General features: G+C 41.3%; 1 protein-coding gene across 1 annotated transcript in view; it reads right to left on the bottom strand.

Moving 5' to 3' along the window:
- The window catches only part of LOC100769089 (lymphocyte antigen 75), a 137,975-nt gene that overhangs the window by 13,917 nt on the left and 106,517 nt on the right, over nt 1-17,541 (bottom strand). Inside the window, exon 36 of the mRNA XM_035447072.1 lies at nt 4,034-4,144. Within this exon, the coding sequence (XP_035302963.1) occupies nt 4,034-4,144 (111 nt within the window). The remainder of the gene's footprint in view (nt 1-4,033; nt 4,145-17,541) is intronic.

The raw sequence follows: 17,541 nt of genomic DNA, 5'->3' as shown, positions 1-17,541 counted from the left end.
GCCTGTGGATTCAGCCACAAGCCATACAAGCCAGGCACACACCTTTAATTCCAACAGCCAGAAGCTAGGAGGTGGTTGTACATACCTTTAATCTTAGGACTCAGGATTAAGACTTAGATGGATGTCTGTGAGTCTAAGGCCACCCTGATCTACACAGATTAATCTAGCCCTAAAGAGGAACAGCTCACACAAAGATGATCTCAGCACCGGGATCAAGGGCCTTTAATCCCAGCACAAGGGAGGAATATAAAACAGGAGCAAGGTCTCAGTATGAGGCAGTCATTCTCTGGCCACACTGAGGACAGGTAGCAGTCTGAGGCTTGGTGAAGAGCTTGTGGATTAGTTGTTTCAGCCTAAGCTAGAGGTGAGAGCTAGTGGTTGGCTGTTTTGCTTCCCTGATCCTTAGCTTGAACCCAGGATCTGCGTCTGAGTCTTTCATTTACCGTGTTACACTAAGCATCCCTGAATCCAGTCAAGTTGATAACCCAAATTAGCCATCACAGTGTGCTTTTGTTTCTGTTTTCACCACCTGACCCCAGTGGACCTGGGGATTGTACATGCTAGGCAAGTGCTTGAACCACTGAAGTATATACCCCAGCCCTTATTTTTTGAAACAGCAAGTAACAGAGTTGGGAGTTTGACCAAGAAAAAAGTGTGATGAGATGATCAAGTGCATTTTTAGTTTACCACAGAAGTAAATACACCATTAAAGAACTAAAGACCAAGGCCACTAGCTAATATTTCACCCTAAGGTTGTGTGGTTTTAGATTTCACTAAAGAATGTCAAAACAATGAGGAGCTTAACAGAAGCATGTCTTTGGGGACAAAGAGTCAAACACGTAGGCTGTCACTACACCAAGCACACCTTTAACCAAAGAAGACTGGTGAAACAGTTTCCTGGTGGAGCAGGAGCACTCATACTCTGCATGTGTGAGGACTTGGGCTCAATACCCACACCCGGGGTATGTGGGACTAGAAACAACAGAAATGTTATTGGGCTTCAATAGTTAATGCCTGTAATCCCATCTACTCTGGAGCTGAGGAAGGAGTTTAAGGCCATCCTGGGCAATGTGCATAACAAAAATCATCTTTAAAAAAAAAAAGACACTTTCCTGAGAGTGTCTATAGTCCCTGCTACAGGGCAGGGTGACACCTGGTGTGTGAATAGTGAGAGCCTGTCTCAACTGACTTACTAAACTTGAACCACAGAGCTGAGGAGATGATTTAGTGCTTGCCCCACAAACATCAGGACCTGAGTTCAGATCCTCAGAACTCCCTAACACTGATGCCACAGCACTCCTAGGATAAGCCAGGAGCTAGAGACAGAGTCCTCCAGAATCTCACAGACCAGTCAGCCTGGCGTATGAAGCAGCGGATAACAAGAGACCCTGTGGAACAAGATGGAAGGCGAGGACCCACACGGAGACTGACTTCAGCCTTTGCCCACACTCACACACATGAACAACTGAGCCGGCTATGAGATTTGTGGGCTTTTTTTGGTATCTATAAAATAATTCTAATTTGTTGCACATTATGAAATTGGAATACAAAAAAGATAATTTGCCAAGATAATTACAAGATTAATAACAAGCATTAACTTTGCTTTTAGGAATCCCATGTTTGTTTGGTTTTTTGTTGTTGTTGTTTTTGTTTTGTTTTTATATTGAGTTGATATTGTCAGTAAATTGTAGGTGAACATTAAGAACTGTACTATAGGGTTTAGACAAGCTGATGCTATTTCTGCCACCTTAAAACTCATTCTTGCCATATATCATTGTTCTTCTGCAGCTGCTGCCCTCCTGGTCCTTGGATTTTTCACCGAGATGAATTACCTTCTCTCGTTTTCCCAATCTTTCTTCCTGCTTTTTTTTTCCCCTTGAATCTATTTTAGTTAGGAATTTGTTCTGAGGTGCACAGATATTTCTGTGTAAATCATAAATGACATCCACATTCATGCACCAAAGATGAGTTCTTGACCCCCACCTTGATGAGCTGGTAGTGGCATGGACACAGCTAATTATTTATTCCCTCTTCCTTGAAGCAATTTCTTCTCTTAGCTTCCAGAAACTTTGCTAGTCTTCTTAAGGTCTAGACCTCAGGTGTCCCAGAAAGTCACATGAGTTGCATTTAATTTAGCAAGCAAGTCACAAAGACCAACCTAGAATTATGGGCAGGGCAAAGAGACTTTAAGGTGTAAGTGAGTGATCAGGAAGGAACATATTTGTTGACAGTTGTCTTTGAAGAATGTCACATCAGATCCTGGGTGAGGGAGGACAGTCCTGAGAGAGAGGAATGGAGGCAGAGGCAGCAAGGACAAATGAGCCCTTGTGTGCAAACATTTGCACCAGGCCTAGGTCTGAATCTTGGCTTCTGTTATTACCAATCTGTGTGATTTTCAATGAAAACTAAATTTAATTTTGATAAAGGATAATAAATATATGGATTAATAGGTTTGTTATGATAGGTAAAGCCATGGAAATATAAAGTGCTTAATCACAATGCCAGGCACGGTATACTGTGGAGATGAATTTTCCAGAAAAAATACATTTTGTAGTTTTCTTTCACTAACTGAACTTTTACCCAGCCTTGTAACCAAGTTCATTATATGCTTTGAAGTCATTTAAAACTATGTACTCAATATGTTTACATATAGAGTACTCAGCTTGTCTAAATTTAACTTTTTTTTTTTTTTTTTTTGGTTTTTCAAGACAGGGTTTCTCTGTGTAGCCCTTGTAGACCACGTTGGCCTGGAACTCACAGAGATCCACCTGCCTCTGCCTCCAGAGTTCTAGGATTAAAGGCTTTCGACACCACTGCCCAGATTTTTTTTTTAACTTTCACTTAAGAAGACACTGTAGGGGCTAGGAAGAAGGTTCACGGGTTAGAGCACTTGTTGCTTTTGCAGAGGACTGGGGTTCAATTCCCAGCACCCATACAGTAGCTTATAAACCATATGCATCTCCAGTTCCTGACACTCCTGGGGCACCAGGCACACATGTGGTGCACATGCATACATGCAGGCAAAATATTAATACACAAAGTAAATACATAATTTGAAAAATGTAATCAATCTTATTATACCTTGGACTCTCCCTGTCATCAACTTATACAAGTTAAGTTGAAGCGGTGCCTCTGATTTTAAACATTTTCCCCTATCTCTAGTTTCCATGTCCCCGGCCAGAAAAGTGTGTGTGTGTGTGTGAGTGTGTGTGTGTGTGTGTGTGTGTGTGTGTGTGTGTAAGAGAGAGAGAGAGAGAGAGAGAGAGAGAGAGAGAGAGAGAGAGAATGAGTAACTCTAATATCATAGTTGAAAAAAGGTATGTTGAAAGCAATCATCACCCACAAGAAATGTTGCCAATGACACGTGGGTATAGGTTGATAACGATGGGGGATGGCCTTCTGTATATACGTTTTTCTTATTGGTTAATGAATAACATACTGTTTGTCTAGTGGCCAGGCAGGAAGGACAGGTGGAGTTACCAGACTAGGAGACAAGGAGAATTCTTGGAAAGGTAGGCAGGGAGAACCTGCCAGAATTGTGAGACAGAGAAGATAGGACGCACCAGGCATTCTCTGGTAAGATAAGACTATGTAGAAATACATAGATTAATGATTATGGGTTAATAATTAAGACAGAGCCCTAGTCATCGGCCAACAGTTTATAATTAATATAGCATCTGTGTATTTATTTGGGGCTTGGAACAGCGGCTGCGGGACCAGGCTGGTGGGAAAGAAAAGACCAGTAACATGATAACATCTGTATTAAAGGGTTGGAGCATTAGGAAGGTTGAGAACCACTGCTCTAGGTTACCTGACTCTAAGAGTCAGTGTCTTTCATGTGGCACTGTCACAGCACACACATTGAATAGATACTGATGCGGTTATGGTCCTGTCACTCCAATGTGAGCAGTGTTGTCCAACAACTGTCTTCCAAGCAGGCAGAAAGTGTATAGCCAATTCCACTGTCTGCACCTCAATTCTGGGAATTCAGTTAAAAGATATTAATACCACAACTGTTTTTAAAGCTCCTTACCATGGTCAATACACTGATTTCTGACATCCTCTATGGTTTCCACGTTGATGGTTACTTGAAGAAAAGTGTAACAGCTGCCTTGGAACTGAACCCAGGTGGATGAAGGACAGTCTATTTGGGAAAAGAAAAATAATGTTAATATGAGGTCCAGATACTAAGGATATTGAATATTAAAAGTCCACACATAGAAACAAGTCATTTCCCTTGGTAAAACAAGAAATCAATCAGTGTAAAAGGATTTCGTTTTTCCCCATTTACATATAGAAAAAAAATGTGCTAGTGATTTACTTCTGACCTCAGAGTGCAGTTGTAACTATGTTGATTGTTTAGCAATTCAGACATGCAAATTAAGTGTCATCACCAAGCCAATGGGCTATGATGATGTCAGAATTTAAAGCTTCTCTTTGAAAACTGTCTTTGTCATATATAATAATTTTAAAAGTCTTAAGTGGTCTGCAAAATCCTTTTGTTCATATTCTATTTGCAAGAACAGAAAACAGTATCTAGATTGTGAATATTCAGGCAAACTTAAATATTGCACAAGCAAACATGTTTTCTTTTTTCATTTTCTTCCTCTCTCTCTCTCTCTCTCTCTCTCTCTCTCTCTCTCTCTCTCTCTCTGTGTGTGTGTGTGTGTGTGTGTGTGTGTGTGTGATGGAGGGGCTAGGATTTGAACTTAGGGCTTCACATATACTTAGCCACGAGCTATCCCACTAAGCTATGTTTTTTTCAAGTCCTGTATTTCTTAATTTATCATCTTATCAATAGAGATCCTATAGCTCTATGAAGCTTAACCTTAGCTTTTCTGCACCTCCTATTTAGGAAGGACACCTCTATCTCTACCTTAGTTTCTTTGTGTTCATTATGAAGACATAAAACTTTTAAGCTTAGGACCCAGAAGATCATAATTTAGCATTATATGCGAAAATAACCCCATAAGAACTTGATTTCACTGAAACGAACTGGAGGAATAGAAGGGGATTTATTAATTTTAGTGGACAAAAGAACAAAAAATAGTAAGCCTACCTATGTCTGTAATTTGACATAAAATCGGCAATATCTCACTGATATAGTTTTACTTTTAAGTTCTGTGTACATTATGATTTAATATAGCGGAATAGAAGCAGGAATTCCTGTAAAGCTCAGACCTGAGTAATCAGCTACACTAAGCTCAATTCAACATCTTGATTTTACTGGGGTCAAACTATGATGTAAGTTACCCCTGATACTTAACCTTGGCCTCTGACAGCACAGAGAGCACTACCACCAAAATAGATTATTTCCCAGTTTTCTGGTGGATGAGGGATGAGCAGAAGTTAGTCAAGAAAGGAAAATGTTCCTCATACCCTATTTTTCTTTTCCTGTTGGCTAGACTAAATTAGCTACCATGTGGTCAAAGGAAGTACCATAGGATGACAGAGCAACAAGATGGATGGATCATCATATCATATGCACATTGGATTAATTCATTAATTCAAGGCACTCATATGTCAACTAGGACAAATTAATGACTATTTCACTTAAAATCATCCCAAGTGTGAGTGGCATGTTGCCAGTTTTAATAGTGAAATCATCCAAAATATACTAGGACAAGGAAGTATCCTAAGATACAATTCATTTTATATAGGGTAGTTTTGCTTTCCTTCCTATTGCTTTTGTTTGTTTTTGTTTTTTGAGACAGGGTCTCATTATGTAGCCCTGGCTGTCTTGGAATTCACTCTGTAGAATAGGCTGGCCTTGGGGATCCGTCTGCCTCTGCCTCTTGAGTGCTGGGATTAAAGGTGCGTGTTACCATGCCTGGATATCTTTTTTTAATTAACTACATTCTCTCTCTCTCTCTCTCTCTCTCTCTCTCTCTCTCTCTCTCTCTCTCTCCTCTCTCTGTGTGTGTGTGTGTGTGTGTGTGTGTGTGTGTGTGTGTGTGTATGCTGGAACACAGGTGCACAAATCCATGTATGCCACAATGTGGAGGTCACAGGACAACCTGTAGGAATCAGTTTTCTCCTTCCATATAGGTCATTGGTATCAAACTTGCATTTTTAGGCCCAGTGGCAGGCACCTTTCTTTACCCACTGAGTCATCTCACCAGTCCCTTTTCTACTGTTTTATAAACATTTGCATTACACACTGTGACAACCTGGGGGCATGAGCCTAAGAATATCATCCAGAAAGATTGAGGGCCTGGAATGACAGATATGTGCAGGAGGAAAGTTGGGGGGGGTGGTGGCTGAACACAAGGCACTTAGTGGAAGGCTATACTGGAGCAGCCAGGAGTCTTCTATTCTTACAAAGCCACACTTAGACACCTACTATGCCTCTACACCTATGAACATCTGGCCTTTTTAAAAAGAAAGACTTTTATGTCTTTAAATCTACTTCTAGGTCATGAACCACTTTCCTTATCTTTTCATCCTGATAGAACCAGACTCTCTTTCTGTATTGCTTTCTTTGAGATATCAGCACTGGAGTTTATTCTAGCTCTCACTTTCAGTTTTGCCGAACAGATCTCTCTCTCTCTCCTAAGCCACCATCCATTGATGATGCAAATGGGCAGAAATTAGACATCAGAACAGAAAGAATTTCATCTTGGACTGCTTATTTTGTTTGTTTCCTCTGTTTTCCGGGGATAAAAGGGATTGAAGTTTTCTTGGTTGGTACCATGGTTTGAATGTAAGTGCCCCCCATAGGCCAATAGGGAGAAGAACTATGGCACTATTAGGATCTGTGGCCTTGTTGGAGTAGGTATGGTCTTATGAGAGGTAGTGTGTCACTGGGGTTGGGTTTTGAGGTCTCAGATGATTATGCTAGGCCCAGGGTATCTCTCTCCTCCAGTTGTCTTTCGGTCTGGATGTAGAACTCTCAGCTACCTTTTCAGCACCTCTGCCTGAGTGACACTATGCTTCCCACCATGAAGAAGATAACTAAACCTTTGAACTGTAATCCATCCCCAATTAAATGTTTTCCCTTTGTAAGAGTTGCTATGGTCATGGTGTCTCTTCACAGCAATGGAAACCCTAACTAAGACAGTTGGATTATTGTTGGTAACATTAGATAAGGCATGCCAACCACAAAGTACAATGTCTAATATGAGGCAACAGTCCCAGGATATGTAGTTTTATCAATCATGATCACTCTTGATGCCTTCCTCCCTTGGATAGGGCCCTACATCAAAGATTAAAATACCTGGCTGAGTGAGTAAATCCTCTTCTTCACCTTCATATACCAATTCATTTCTATGTTCTTCAAATGTTTTGCCTTGAGTTCATCTGCTCCTTTCTGAAACTCCATAGTTTCTTATATCTCCAAATTGAACTAGTTACTGCCAGTACTAACACCTTACTAGTATACTTTTTAAAAAGTAAACTTGTCATCCAACACAGCATACACAAAAAAGCACAAGCAGTAACTATGCAGCTTGGTAGATTTTCAAAAGCAGAACACACACACGCAAGTATCAGCAAAATGAAGAAACAGAACATTGCCCTCCCTTGGTTACTACCCCTTCCCAAAATGGAATCATTTCCCTCACTCAGAACACCATAGGTCAGTTTTGCTTGTTTTGGACTTTACAGTGATGAAATGTATTCAGACACAATGTACTCTTGTGTCTGACTTCTTTTGATAAACACTATATTTATGAGTAACTTGTTCTGTAGTTTGTAAGTGTGGGTTATTATTTCTCATTGTTATATAATGTGTGCATTTATCCATTGTTTCATTGGTTTATGTGTGGATAGCTTCTTGTTTACAGCCTAATGGCAATAACAAGCAAAGTACAGGATGGTTCCCTGTACTTCATGGTTCCCTCTAGGAAGAACTGAATTGGAGAATGCTATGGTTCTAATGCCTTCCCCCAAAATTCATGCTGCAATCAGCTGAAATTTTATTTCTGTTTAAGCAGTATTAAGAGGTAAGAGCATACAAGATACAAGAGGTCTTGTGAGTCCTAGCTTGCCAGGGCTACTCGAAAAGACTGTGTCAAACAAGGACCCACAGCTAGCTAGCTATTCTCATTCAAAAGAGGCTATATGCAATATATATGGCACATTTGAAGTCTTAGACAAATTCAGTATTGTTTTATATTATAGTTGCCTATTTCCCCAGTTTGATTATTAACTGCAAGACATCAGAGATTCAGTCTTAAATCTAGTTATATCATCAGTAATAAGTACTGTGCTGTCTAGAACACAATCCAGAAAAGCAAGTAGGAGTGAGGCAGCAGTGCATGGCTCTGGACAAGCAAATAGGCTGTTGAAAAAAGTGTGATTCCAACAGGATTTCTGGTATGTTATTTATGCTGTCCTCTGCTCCAGCTTCTTTTATTTGTAAATCAGTACCTATCTAGGTGCTTGGGAATTCCCCAGTGAACCAAAGGGGGGATGACAGGATCTTCTTACAACATGTAATTTAGTGGGGACTGACAAAAACAACAGAAGTAAAATAACAGATGAAATGATGTTGTAGTTTCCTTTTCTCACAAAATTACTCTGACAAAATTAACCTAAGGTGGGCTAGAGAGATGGCTCAGAGGTTAAGAGCACTGGCTGCTCTTCCAGAGGTCCTGAGTTCAATTCCCAGCATCCACATGTTGGCTTACAACCATCTGTAATGAGATCTGGTGCCCTCTTCTGGCCTTCAGGCTGGCATGCAGGCAGAACACTGTATACATAATAAATAAATCTTTAAAAAAAAATTCACCTAAGGCAGAAGGGGTCTATGTAACATGAATAATAAAAATCCAGAGAAAGATATTGGGGTTCAAGCTGAAGATCAGGAAAGCAAAGCAGCCAGCCCGAAGCTCTTACTTCTACCAAGGCTGGGGAGATCCTGTCTTCCTGTAACTGGAAACCAAACCTCACATGAGACCTTTTGGTTCTTTCTTATATACCCCTGTAGAGCTGGGATTAAAAGTGTGAGCTCTGTTTCACTTTTAGATTCGAGCTCATGTAGCCCTGGGTGGCCTTGAACTCACAGAAACCCATCTGCCTCTGTCTCCTGAGTCCTTCGACTAAAGGTGTATGCCACCACTGCCCAGCTTTTATGGCTGTGGCTAGCTCTGCATTCTGATTTCCAGGCAAGCTTTATTAGATCATAAACAATGTATCACCACAGGTCTATTCATAGTTCAAAAGTATAGTTCATCATGGTGGGTTAGTCAAGGCTGAAGGAGCTTGGAGCAGCTAGCTAGTTGTCACATTGCATCCACAGTCGGAAAGCAAAGAGCCATCAATGCATGCTGCTTCTTAATGCTTTTTTCATTTACACAGTCCCAGTGGGAACCAACAGGACCACCCACTACAGGTGTAAATCTTCCTGCCTCAATTAATGCAATGGAGATAATCCCCTGAGGCCCATGTCACAGGTAACTCTAGATTCTGTCAAATTGAGGCTAACCATCTAAGGTGGTGTACTAGCAATCTACTACTGTGTAACATATGATCAACTTAAAGCAAGAAACAGCATCTCATCTAGTGTGTCTGGTTAAGAACTGGAAACAGCATCTTGCTTGGGTTGTTTGGCTAGGGTTTCCCCATGCAGATGCAATCAATGTGTTAGCTAGGGCAGCAGTCAACTGACACTCAACTACATCTGGACTATCGGTCCCAAGAAGGCACATTCCTATAAACAGTGAGTTGGTGTGGAGTTGGTGTGGACTGGAGACCTCAGTTTCTCACCACAGTAGTGCCAAGGAGTCCCTATATGTCTTGATTTGAATGTGAAATGGCCCCTATGGACTCACATGTTTCACCATTTAATCCTTAACAAAGCAAGTGGCATTGTTTTGTGTAGAGCTTTCCTTTCTTGTCCCTTCTTTGTTTTCTGGCCCAGAGAAGTGAACAATCGCCCATATGCTCCTGCCACTGGAGTCATGAGCTATCCTTACCACCATGTTTTCCTTCCATGCTGGACTCTCTAACTGTGCACCGAATTCTCCCCTAGCTTGCTCTGATCAGGTGTCTGGTCTGAGCAGTGAGAATAGTAACTAATACACAAAATGAGAACTGGGGTCATGGTTGCTGCTAGGAGAAACCTGATCCTATTTCTTAGGGTTTTTTTTGGGAGGAAAAGTGGAAGAATTTGGAGCTAGAAGCTAGAGAAATCCTAGAACATGCTTAAGGGGTGATCCCAGTAGGAGTAAGGAAGGATGATGAAGGAAGTCCAGACAGGAAAGAAGGATGATGAAGGAAGTCCAGACAGGAAAGAAGGATGATGAAGGAAGTCCAGACAGGAAAGAAGGACGATGAAGGAAGTAGAGACAGGAAGGCTGTAATCATATGGTTTCAGAAGCCAAACATGTTATATAGTCTGGCAAAGAAACTGGCTTCATTTTGCCTCTATCCTGAAAACTTGAATTAGGAGAAATTTAAAAAGGAGAGGACTGATTAGTTTGGTAGGGAAAATTTCAAGATTGTGTGGCATTCAGGTTATGGCATACTGCTATTTGCTCTTGGCCACATTTCTAGTGAGAGTGAGCAGGAAGCGAAGCCCAAAGGTATGAAAAATGTGCAGTCCGGTAATGAAAAGGGGGGTGGATAGAAGTTGGGCCTAAGGCAGGTGTGGATATAGCATAAGTAATTGCTAATGAGATCAGTGTTATCAAAGAGCCCTTCTCCTATACACACACTTTTCATGGAGCCAGTAGGAAAGATGCCCTAAAAACAAGATTCTACCCCTTGAGAACACCAGGCTATAACAATGCCCTTTAAGAACTTTCACTTGAGCCGGGTGGTGGCTCATACCTGTAGTCCCAGCTCTCGGGAGGCAGAGGCAGGCAGATCTCTGTGAGTTCAAGACCAGCCTGGTCTACAAGAGCTAGTTCCAGGATAGTCTCTAAAGCCACAGAGAAACCCTGTCTCGAAAAACCCAAGAAGAAGAAGAAGAAGAAGAAGAAGAAGAAGAAGAAGAAGAAGAAGAAGAAGAAGAAGAAGAAGAAGAAGAAGAAGAAGAAGAAGAAAGAAGGAAGGAACTTTCACTTGAAATAGTGTTCCTGAACAGAAAACATTCTGGGCAGCTAAACTGCCCAGAGAGGTGTTCTTTTCTATTCAGCCATAGAGATATAGAAAGGCTACTGTAGATTGTGGTATAAGAGGGTGAGGCTGCCGGTAGAACTTACCGGTGTCTATATGGTGCTGTTTTTGTAGACACACAAGATGCAAGCATGAGAGGCTCATGGAGGATTGTGCCAATGCTTCAATAAGCTGCCACAGCCAGGCGATGTGTGACAGGGTCAGAGTTCATGCATGGAGCTTGGAGGGTCTGTATATAGCTATGAAGGTGAAGTCTAGGTTGCACTAGTGGTCTTAGGATATTGGAAATGGCAGAAACACAGGACATCTAACAACAAAAGCTGCTGACATTGAGTGCAATTGGTCCAAGGGAATGGTCACATGTGCTGTAGGCTGGAGGGACAGGGCTACCCAAGTCTGTTGGAGTTCCAGCTAGCAGACATAGAGTTGCAGGTTTGGTATTTGCCTTCTTGCTTTGGTCTAGTATTTCCTTGCTACTTTCCACTTAGGAATGAGAAATATTCTGTGCCACTGTACATCAAAAACATACACTTTTGTTTTTCTGTATTATTGGGACTCACAGTCAAGAGTTTATCTTTATAACAGCATTGGTAATATTAATGAGGATGAGGATGCTAGAAGTTGGGCTGCAAAAACTCTGCATTATGAGATGGCCACAGGGCCATGGAAACTGAGTATGAATGCCCTGGTTTGAGCATATGTGTTTCAAAACTCAGTCCCCATCTGTGGCTCTGTTTTGGACAGTTGTGGAATTTTTGGAAGGTGGTCCCTAGCTGGAAGAAGTGGGGTTGAGGCTTGAAGGTTATAACCAGGCCCCGTTTTCTGTCTTTTCTCTGTTTTCTGGTCTGCTGAAATGTGAGAGGCAGCAGCCTCACACTCCTGTCATCACAAATTCCTGCCACATAATGGATTTTACTCTCAAACTGTGAGCCAAAATCCTTCCTCCACTAAGTTATTCTTGTTAGGTCCCAGCATTGAGAGAAGTAACTAATAAAGCAGATGGCTTCCCAAGAGTTAGGGATTCATGGTGTAAGGCAGAAGTGAAAAGCTGTATAGAATGCAGTCTTGGTTGTCACACTCACTCATTTCTGAAACATCCTATTGGTTATTGTATTAGAATTTTCCAGGGAAACAGCACCAATACAAGAAAGATTGGCCAACCACACATGTATGTATGTATATATGTATGTATGTATCACCTGTCTCTATATAACTCTATTACCTATCTATATAAATCTATCTATCTATCTGTCTGTCTGTTCATCTATCATTTGTCTATCCATTGCCCTACCTACCTACGTACCTACCTGTTTATCTATCTGGCTCACACAGTTATGGAGGCCACAAAAGATCTCCTGGTCTATTACTGGCAGGCTGAAGAACATGTGCTGTGTTATTTAATCCTAGTCTGAACATTTGAGGATGGAGTAAGGGAAAGGGGGCAATGGTATACATTCTCATTTGGGTTCAAAGGCCTGAGAACCAGGTGTGCCTATGACAAGTTCAAGGCAGAAGTGGATGGTTGCCTCAGCACAAACAGGAAAGGAATTTGAGCTTCCTCGGCCTTCCTGTTCTATCCCAAGGGACTGGAAGATGCCAGCCCAGCTGATGGGGAGATGACCTTTACTAAGCCTTACTGTTGGGGAATATTATTTTAAGGTGTGTGGCTTTTGTTTATGTTGCATTTCTTTAACTCTGTGAAGCTGTGTTACTTTGTCTAAAACACCTGGTGGTCCTAATAAAGAGCTGAATGGTCAATAATGAGACAGGAGCAAGGATAGGCAGGGCTGGCAGGCAAAGAGTATAAATAGAAGGAGAAACGAGGAAGGAGAGCATGAGAACAAGGAGAGGAAGATGACGGAGGGCCACCCACCCAGCCACCCAGACAGCCACAGAGGAAGAAGGAAAATAAGACTTACAGATAAGAAAGATAAAAGCCAGAGGGGAAAGGTAGACAGGTTAATTTAAGAAAAGCTGGCTAGCAACAAACGAAGCTAAGGCCAGGTATTTATAACTAAGCATAAGCCTCCATGTGTTGTGATTCATTTGGGAGCTGGGTGATTGCCCCCGCCACCCCAAAAGATCTTGCTACACCTTACACAGATGCTCATCTCAGGGTTTAGTGATTCAGTAAAATTCTCAAATGCTAATCCAATCCTGAAATAGTGTTTTATCAGCTGTTTAGTCATCCTTTCATTATGCACTCAATTTGATATAAACCTGGCCACCACAATTCAATAGGTCAGCTTTATTCAGTGTGGTAATAAGCACACACCAGAAAACACCAAATGATGAGAAGCTTCGGAAACATCTCTGATGGGGCCACTCATAGATACTTCTAAGAGCTAAAGACCAGATATTGAAGTTAATTTCTCCTTTGCTCATCTCAGCATTAGCTGTCCCTCTAGTTAATTAAAAAGGCAACTCCTCCTTGAATGTTGAGTGTGTATCCCAGCTTTAGACACGTTCAAGACCTAGCTTGGCTTAGAGACAGTATTACAAAGAGGTTGCCTCTCCCGTGAGGACAGTTGATGAGGTCAAGAACCTCAGGCATGGGAAGCTCGCCTATGTCACCTTCCATGCTAGTGCTGTGATTCTAAGTCTATTATAATTAAAAACTACCCATAGAGATCCCTGCAAAGTTTCTTTTTTGGAGGGGGGGTTTTGAGACAGGGTTTCTCTGAGGCTTTGGAGGCTGTCCTGGAACTAGCTCTTGTAGATCAGGCTGGTCTCGAACTCACTGAGATAGATCTGCCTGCCTCTGCCTCCTGAGTGCTGGGATTAAAGGCGTGCACCACCACTGCCCAGTCCAAAGTTACTTTCTATAGCTCTTATTTCTTCACAACAATTTAGACAGGTACATTGCTATTTACAATGAACTTTTAGGGACTTGATAAATTTGATAATTTCATAATTCTGTTAATTTAATATAGAAATTTAGTAGTGTCATGAAAAAGTTAAAAGCTGCACTTAGTTCCAAAAGTTCCTATATAGATCACTTCCTAAAGGTATCTTGTGCTAAAGGAATGAAAAGTTATCTTTACAGTGAATTTTGGGTTACGAAGCAATGTGTAATGACACTCTCTGCTCTCTCATTAGCGCTCACTCACCTTCCATAGGCCAACTGTGGCAAGACAAGAGGGTGAGGGCAGCTCTTTATTATATGTGTTGTGAGTCCTGGAGGGATCGGCTGGCCCAAATGTTCAATTAACCATAGCCTTTGCCATCATGCCCATCCTCAAAGGACTGTTAGGACATTTATCCACAGAAGAGGTGTGTCATCTTTACCTTTCTCATTAGGCACTACGATCCATTTTTTATGGATTTAATCTCCTGGTTTCTCCTCAAAATCTAAAATATCCCATGAAAACAAACACATATCTGACATGGATGATGCAAAATTGTTCCTTCTTGACCTCATTTTAAGTCAACCCCAGCTCCTGTTGTCTGGATGGATTTATGAGGCATCACGCTGAAAAGCATCCATAGTTTTCAGCCATATAATACTGTCAGATACCTGGGTTTGCTCTATATGCTTACATAGCCACGAGAGTGAAACACGTGTTTTTAACACAGCAGCAAATTTCCAAAGTCTTCTCAATAAGGAAAGAAATCCTAAAATAATAACTATTTATGAATTCATCTTTTGTTGGGAAAATTAAAATGTATAAAGACATCCTTTTTCAAAATCTTTTTTGTTTTTAACTTATTTTTATTTTATGTGCATTGCTGTTTTGCCACGGATGTCTGATCCTTTGGAACTGGAGCTACAAACAGTTGTGAGCTGCCATCTGTGGGTGCTGGGAATTGAACCCCTCTCTTTTGGAAGAGCGGTCAGTGCTTTTAACCTTTGAGCCATCTCTCCAGTCCCAATAAAAATATTCTTACATCTAATCTGAAATAATTTGGTCTGAAATAGAACTACATCTACAATGTTGAGAAAAATGGTCTCTATGGATTTTTGGGTGGTACATGCTTTTATTTTTATTTTATTTTATTTCGTTGTTGTTGTACACATTTTGAATTCAGTTATAAATTCAGGCAGAAGTGATATAATTGAAAAGAAACCACAATACAGCTCTACTTTTTTTTAATTATCTAGTTTTTCATCATCTTATTATAAAGTTTAAGGACACATCAAAATAAAACAAAACCCTTCAAGGCAGTAAGGCTCCTGCTGTTAAATAGCTTCTCCCTGGGAAGTGAGTGATGAGAAAGCATACCGATCCACAACATATATTCAGAAGAGCTTTGAAGATAAAACAGTGTGACAAAGAGAGTAGGTGTTTGGGGAAGGCCTTAGGGTATGACATAATAACACAGATCTAAATGGTAGGGGAAGAAATGACCATGCCAACAACAAGGGGCTAAGCAGCCTGAGTAGAAGAAACAGAAGGTTGCAGTTCCCACAAGGCCAGTGTGGAGAAACTCAGTGAAGAGCAAAAGTGTAAGGCATTAGATGGAAGGTGGTGACCCCCAAACCATCGCTTGTAGGCAGCAGCCACCCGAAATCAGAGGCCTTCATTCTGATTCACATGGTGAGCACAGAATGAGGACTTACATTCGCTCCTCCCGTGTCACTCACGGGAACTCCCGGACGCAGTAGTCACAGGCACATCCCTGTGTGCAAATGCACAGGTACAGAGAGGCTCTAGATCTGGGGAGAGGCCCAGTGGGTGAAGAGCTGGCTGTACAAGCTTGAGGACCTATGCTTAGATCCCCAGCAGCATTCACAAAACAAATGGAACAAGCCCAAACCACAGAAGCTCCATCAAGGTCTGCCGTGGAACCTTCTAAGTTAAACCATGTTTGTCAGCCATTGTGAATTCTGAGCTAATAGCTAAAACCAACAAGCTCACTTTCACTAACATACTCCAAAGTGACAGAGAAAATAAGAATGATCTCCACTTCAGCATTAAGCTTATGCTTTATGCTAGATTTTTGAGGTTTCTTTTGTGTTACGGTCTGGCCATCAGGTAATTCTACATCTTGGAACGCTCTCTCCATCATGAATGTAAATGTGCCCAGTAGCTATAAACAGCCGACAGAGTAGTACTCTTAGGATGTTTTCTGTTGACGCAATTACCTTTCATGTCTTATGAGCAGAGCAAGAGAAAGGGACAGAGGCCAGGATTTCGAGGGCCCTTAATAAGTATGAGACGGAATTCTCACTATGAAGTGTATCGTCTCCATTTTACCGAAGTGCAGAGAAGCTGACGGACTAGTGATCGAAGTGCTCGTGCTCGTTTGTACATTAATCTTTAAAGTTGCCTGGCTGAGAAAGGCTGAGGAGCAGAGTGAATTTACTCACCATGGACTGTACCTAAAGCTTTGGGCAAGCCTATTTGTCTAGACCAGACACTGGACAACTCTATAGGTGATACCAAAATCTAGAAACTCATTGTCTTTCCAGATAGGCTTGGGATGTATTTTTCTTCTTTTTTAATTTGCTAGCAGTGTGTGTGTGTGTGTGTGTGTGTGTGTGTGTGTGTGTGTGTGTGTGTGTGTATGATGTATGTGTGTGGGTGCAGTGTACCTTCCAAGGTCAGCGGATAACTTCATGGAGTTTTTATTCTCCTTCTACATTTACATGGTTTCAGGGATTGAATGAACTCAGGTCACCAGGCTTGCAAAACAATCATATTTACCCACTATACCATCTTACTGGCAGAAAAAAAAAATTTTTTTTTAATACCCTGGAACTGTAGAGAGTGAACTGTAGAGAGGGGAGTTCACACGGTTCAGATTTAACTAGGGGGTGTGTAAGGAAGACTCAGAAACGGTTGAGAAGTCACAGAAACTCTAGTCCAGTCTTAGAATTAACGTACGTTCACGGCACGTCTTGCTTCTGCTCCTCAGATAGACAGCAGATGGTCTAACTGGTCCTAAGCGCTGCTCTACAGGAGCCCAGGAAAAGAGTTTATAAGCTCTGAGCTGCTCACTAAACTAGGTCTCAAATACCCAGCGCCTTTAAAATATTCTCAGTTGTCAGAAGGTTTCATATAGAAATTTATTTTAAAATGCAGTGAAATCCAGGAGGCCAAAATCTCTTGCATAATCCTGTGACTGAAGCCCACACAAGTATTCACTTAATTCTTGTTTATTTTGCTCTCTCATTCTTGGAAATGGTCGATTGATAGTGTTTTTTTTGTTTTGTTTTTTGTTTTTTGTTTTTTTTTGGAAGAACCCGTCCCCCGGCCAAATTTTTCCATTAACATGTTTTCAACATGCCTCAACGGAAGCTTGTTTAAAGAAAAACACATGTTTGGTGGAATTGTCTTCCTCAGGAGTTATTTTGCAAGTAACTAATTATGTCTAATTTTTTCAGATGTCACTAGTATACCAGCCCACCAAAGGTTTCTCTAAAATCAGTTTTTTAGTGGGTTCCAATGCTGACCTCTTATCTCTCTTGATCAGTGGTTATTTGGCTGAACTCTTTTCCTGTTTTAACAACTTGACCACCAGCCAAGGGACAGGCCC

The sequence above is a fragment of the Cricetulus griseus genome, chromosome 6 (assembly GCF_003668045.3).
Source record: "Cricetulus griseus strain 17A/GY chromosome 6, alternate assembly CriGri-PICRH-1.0, whole genome shotgun sequence".
Classification (NCBI taxonomy): Eukaryota; Metazoa; Chordata; class Mammalia; order Rodentia; family Cricetidae; genus Cricetulus; species Cricetulus griseus.
The sequence above is the reverse complement of the archived record's forward strand: the minus strand, read 5'-3'. Positions and strand labels throughout refer to the sequence as shown.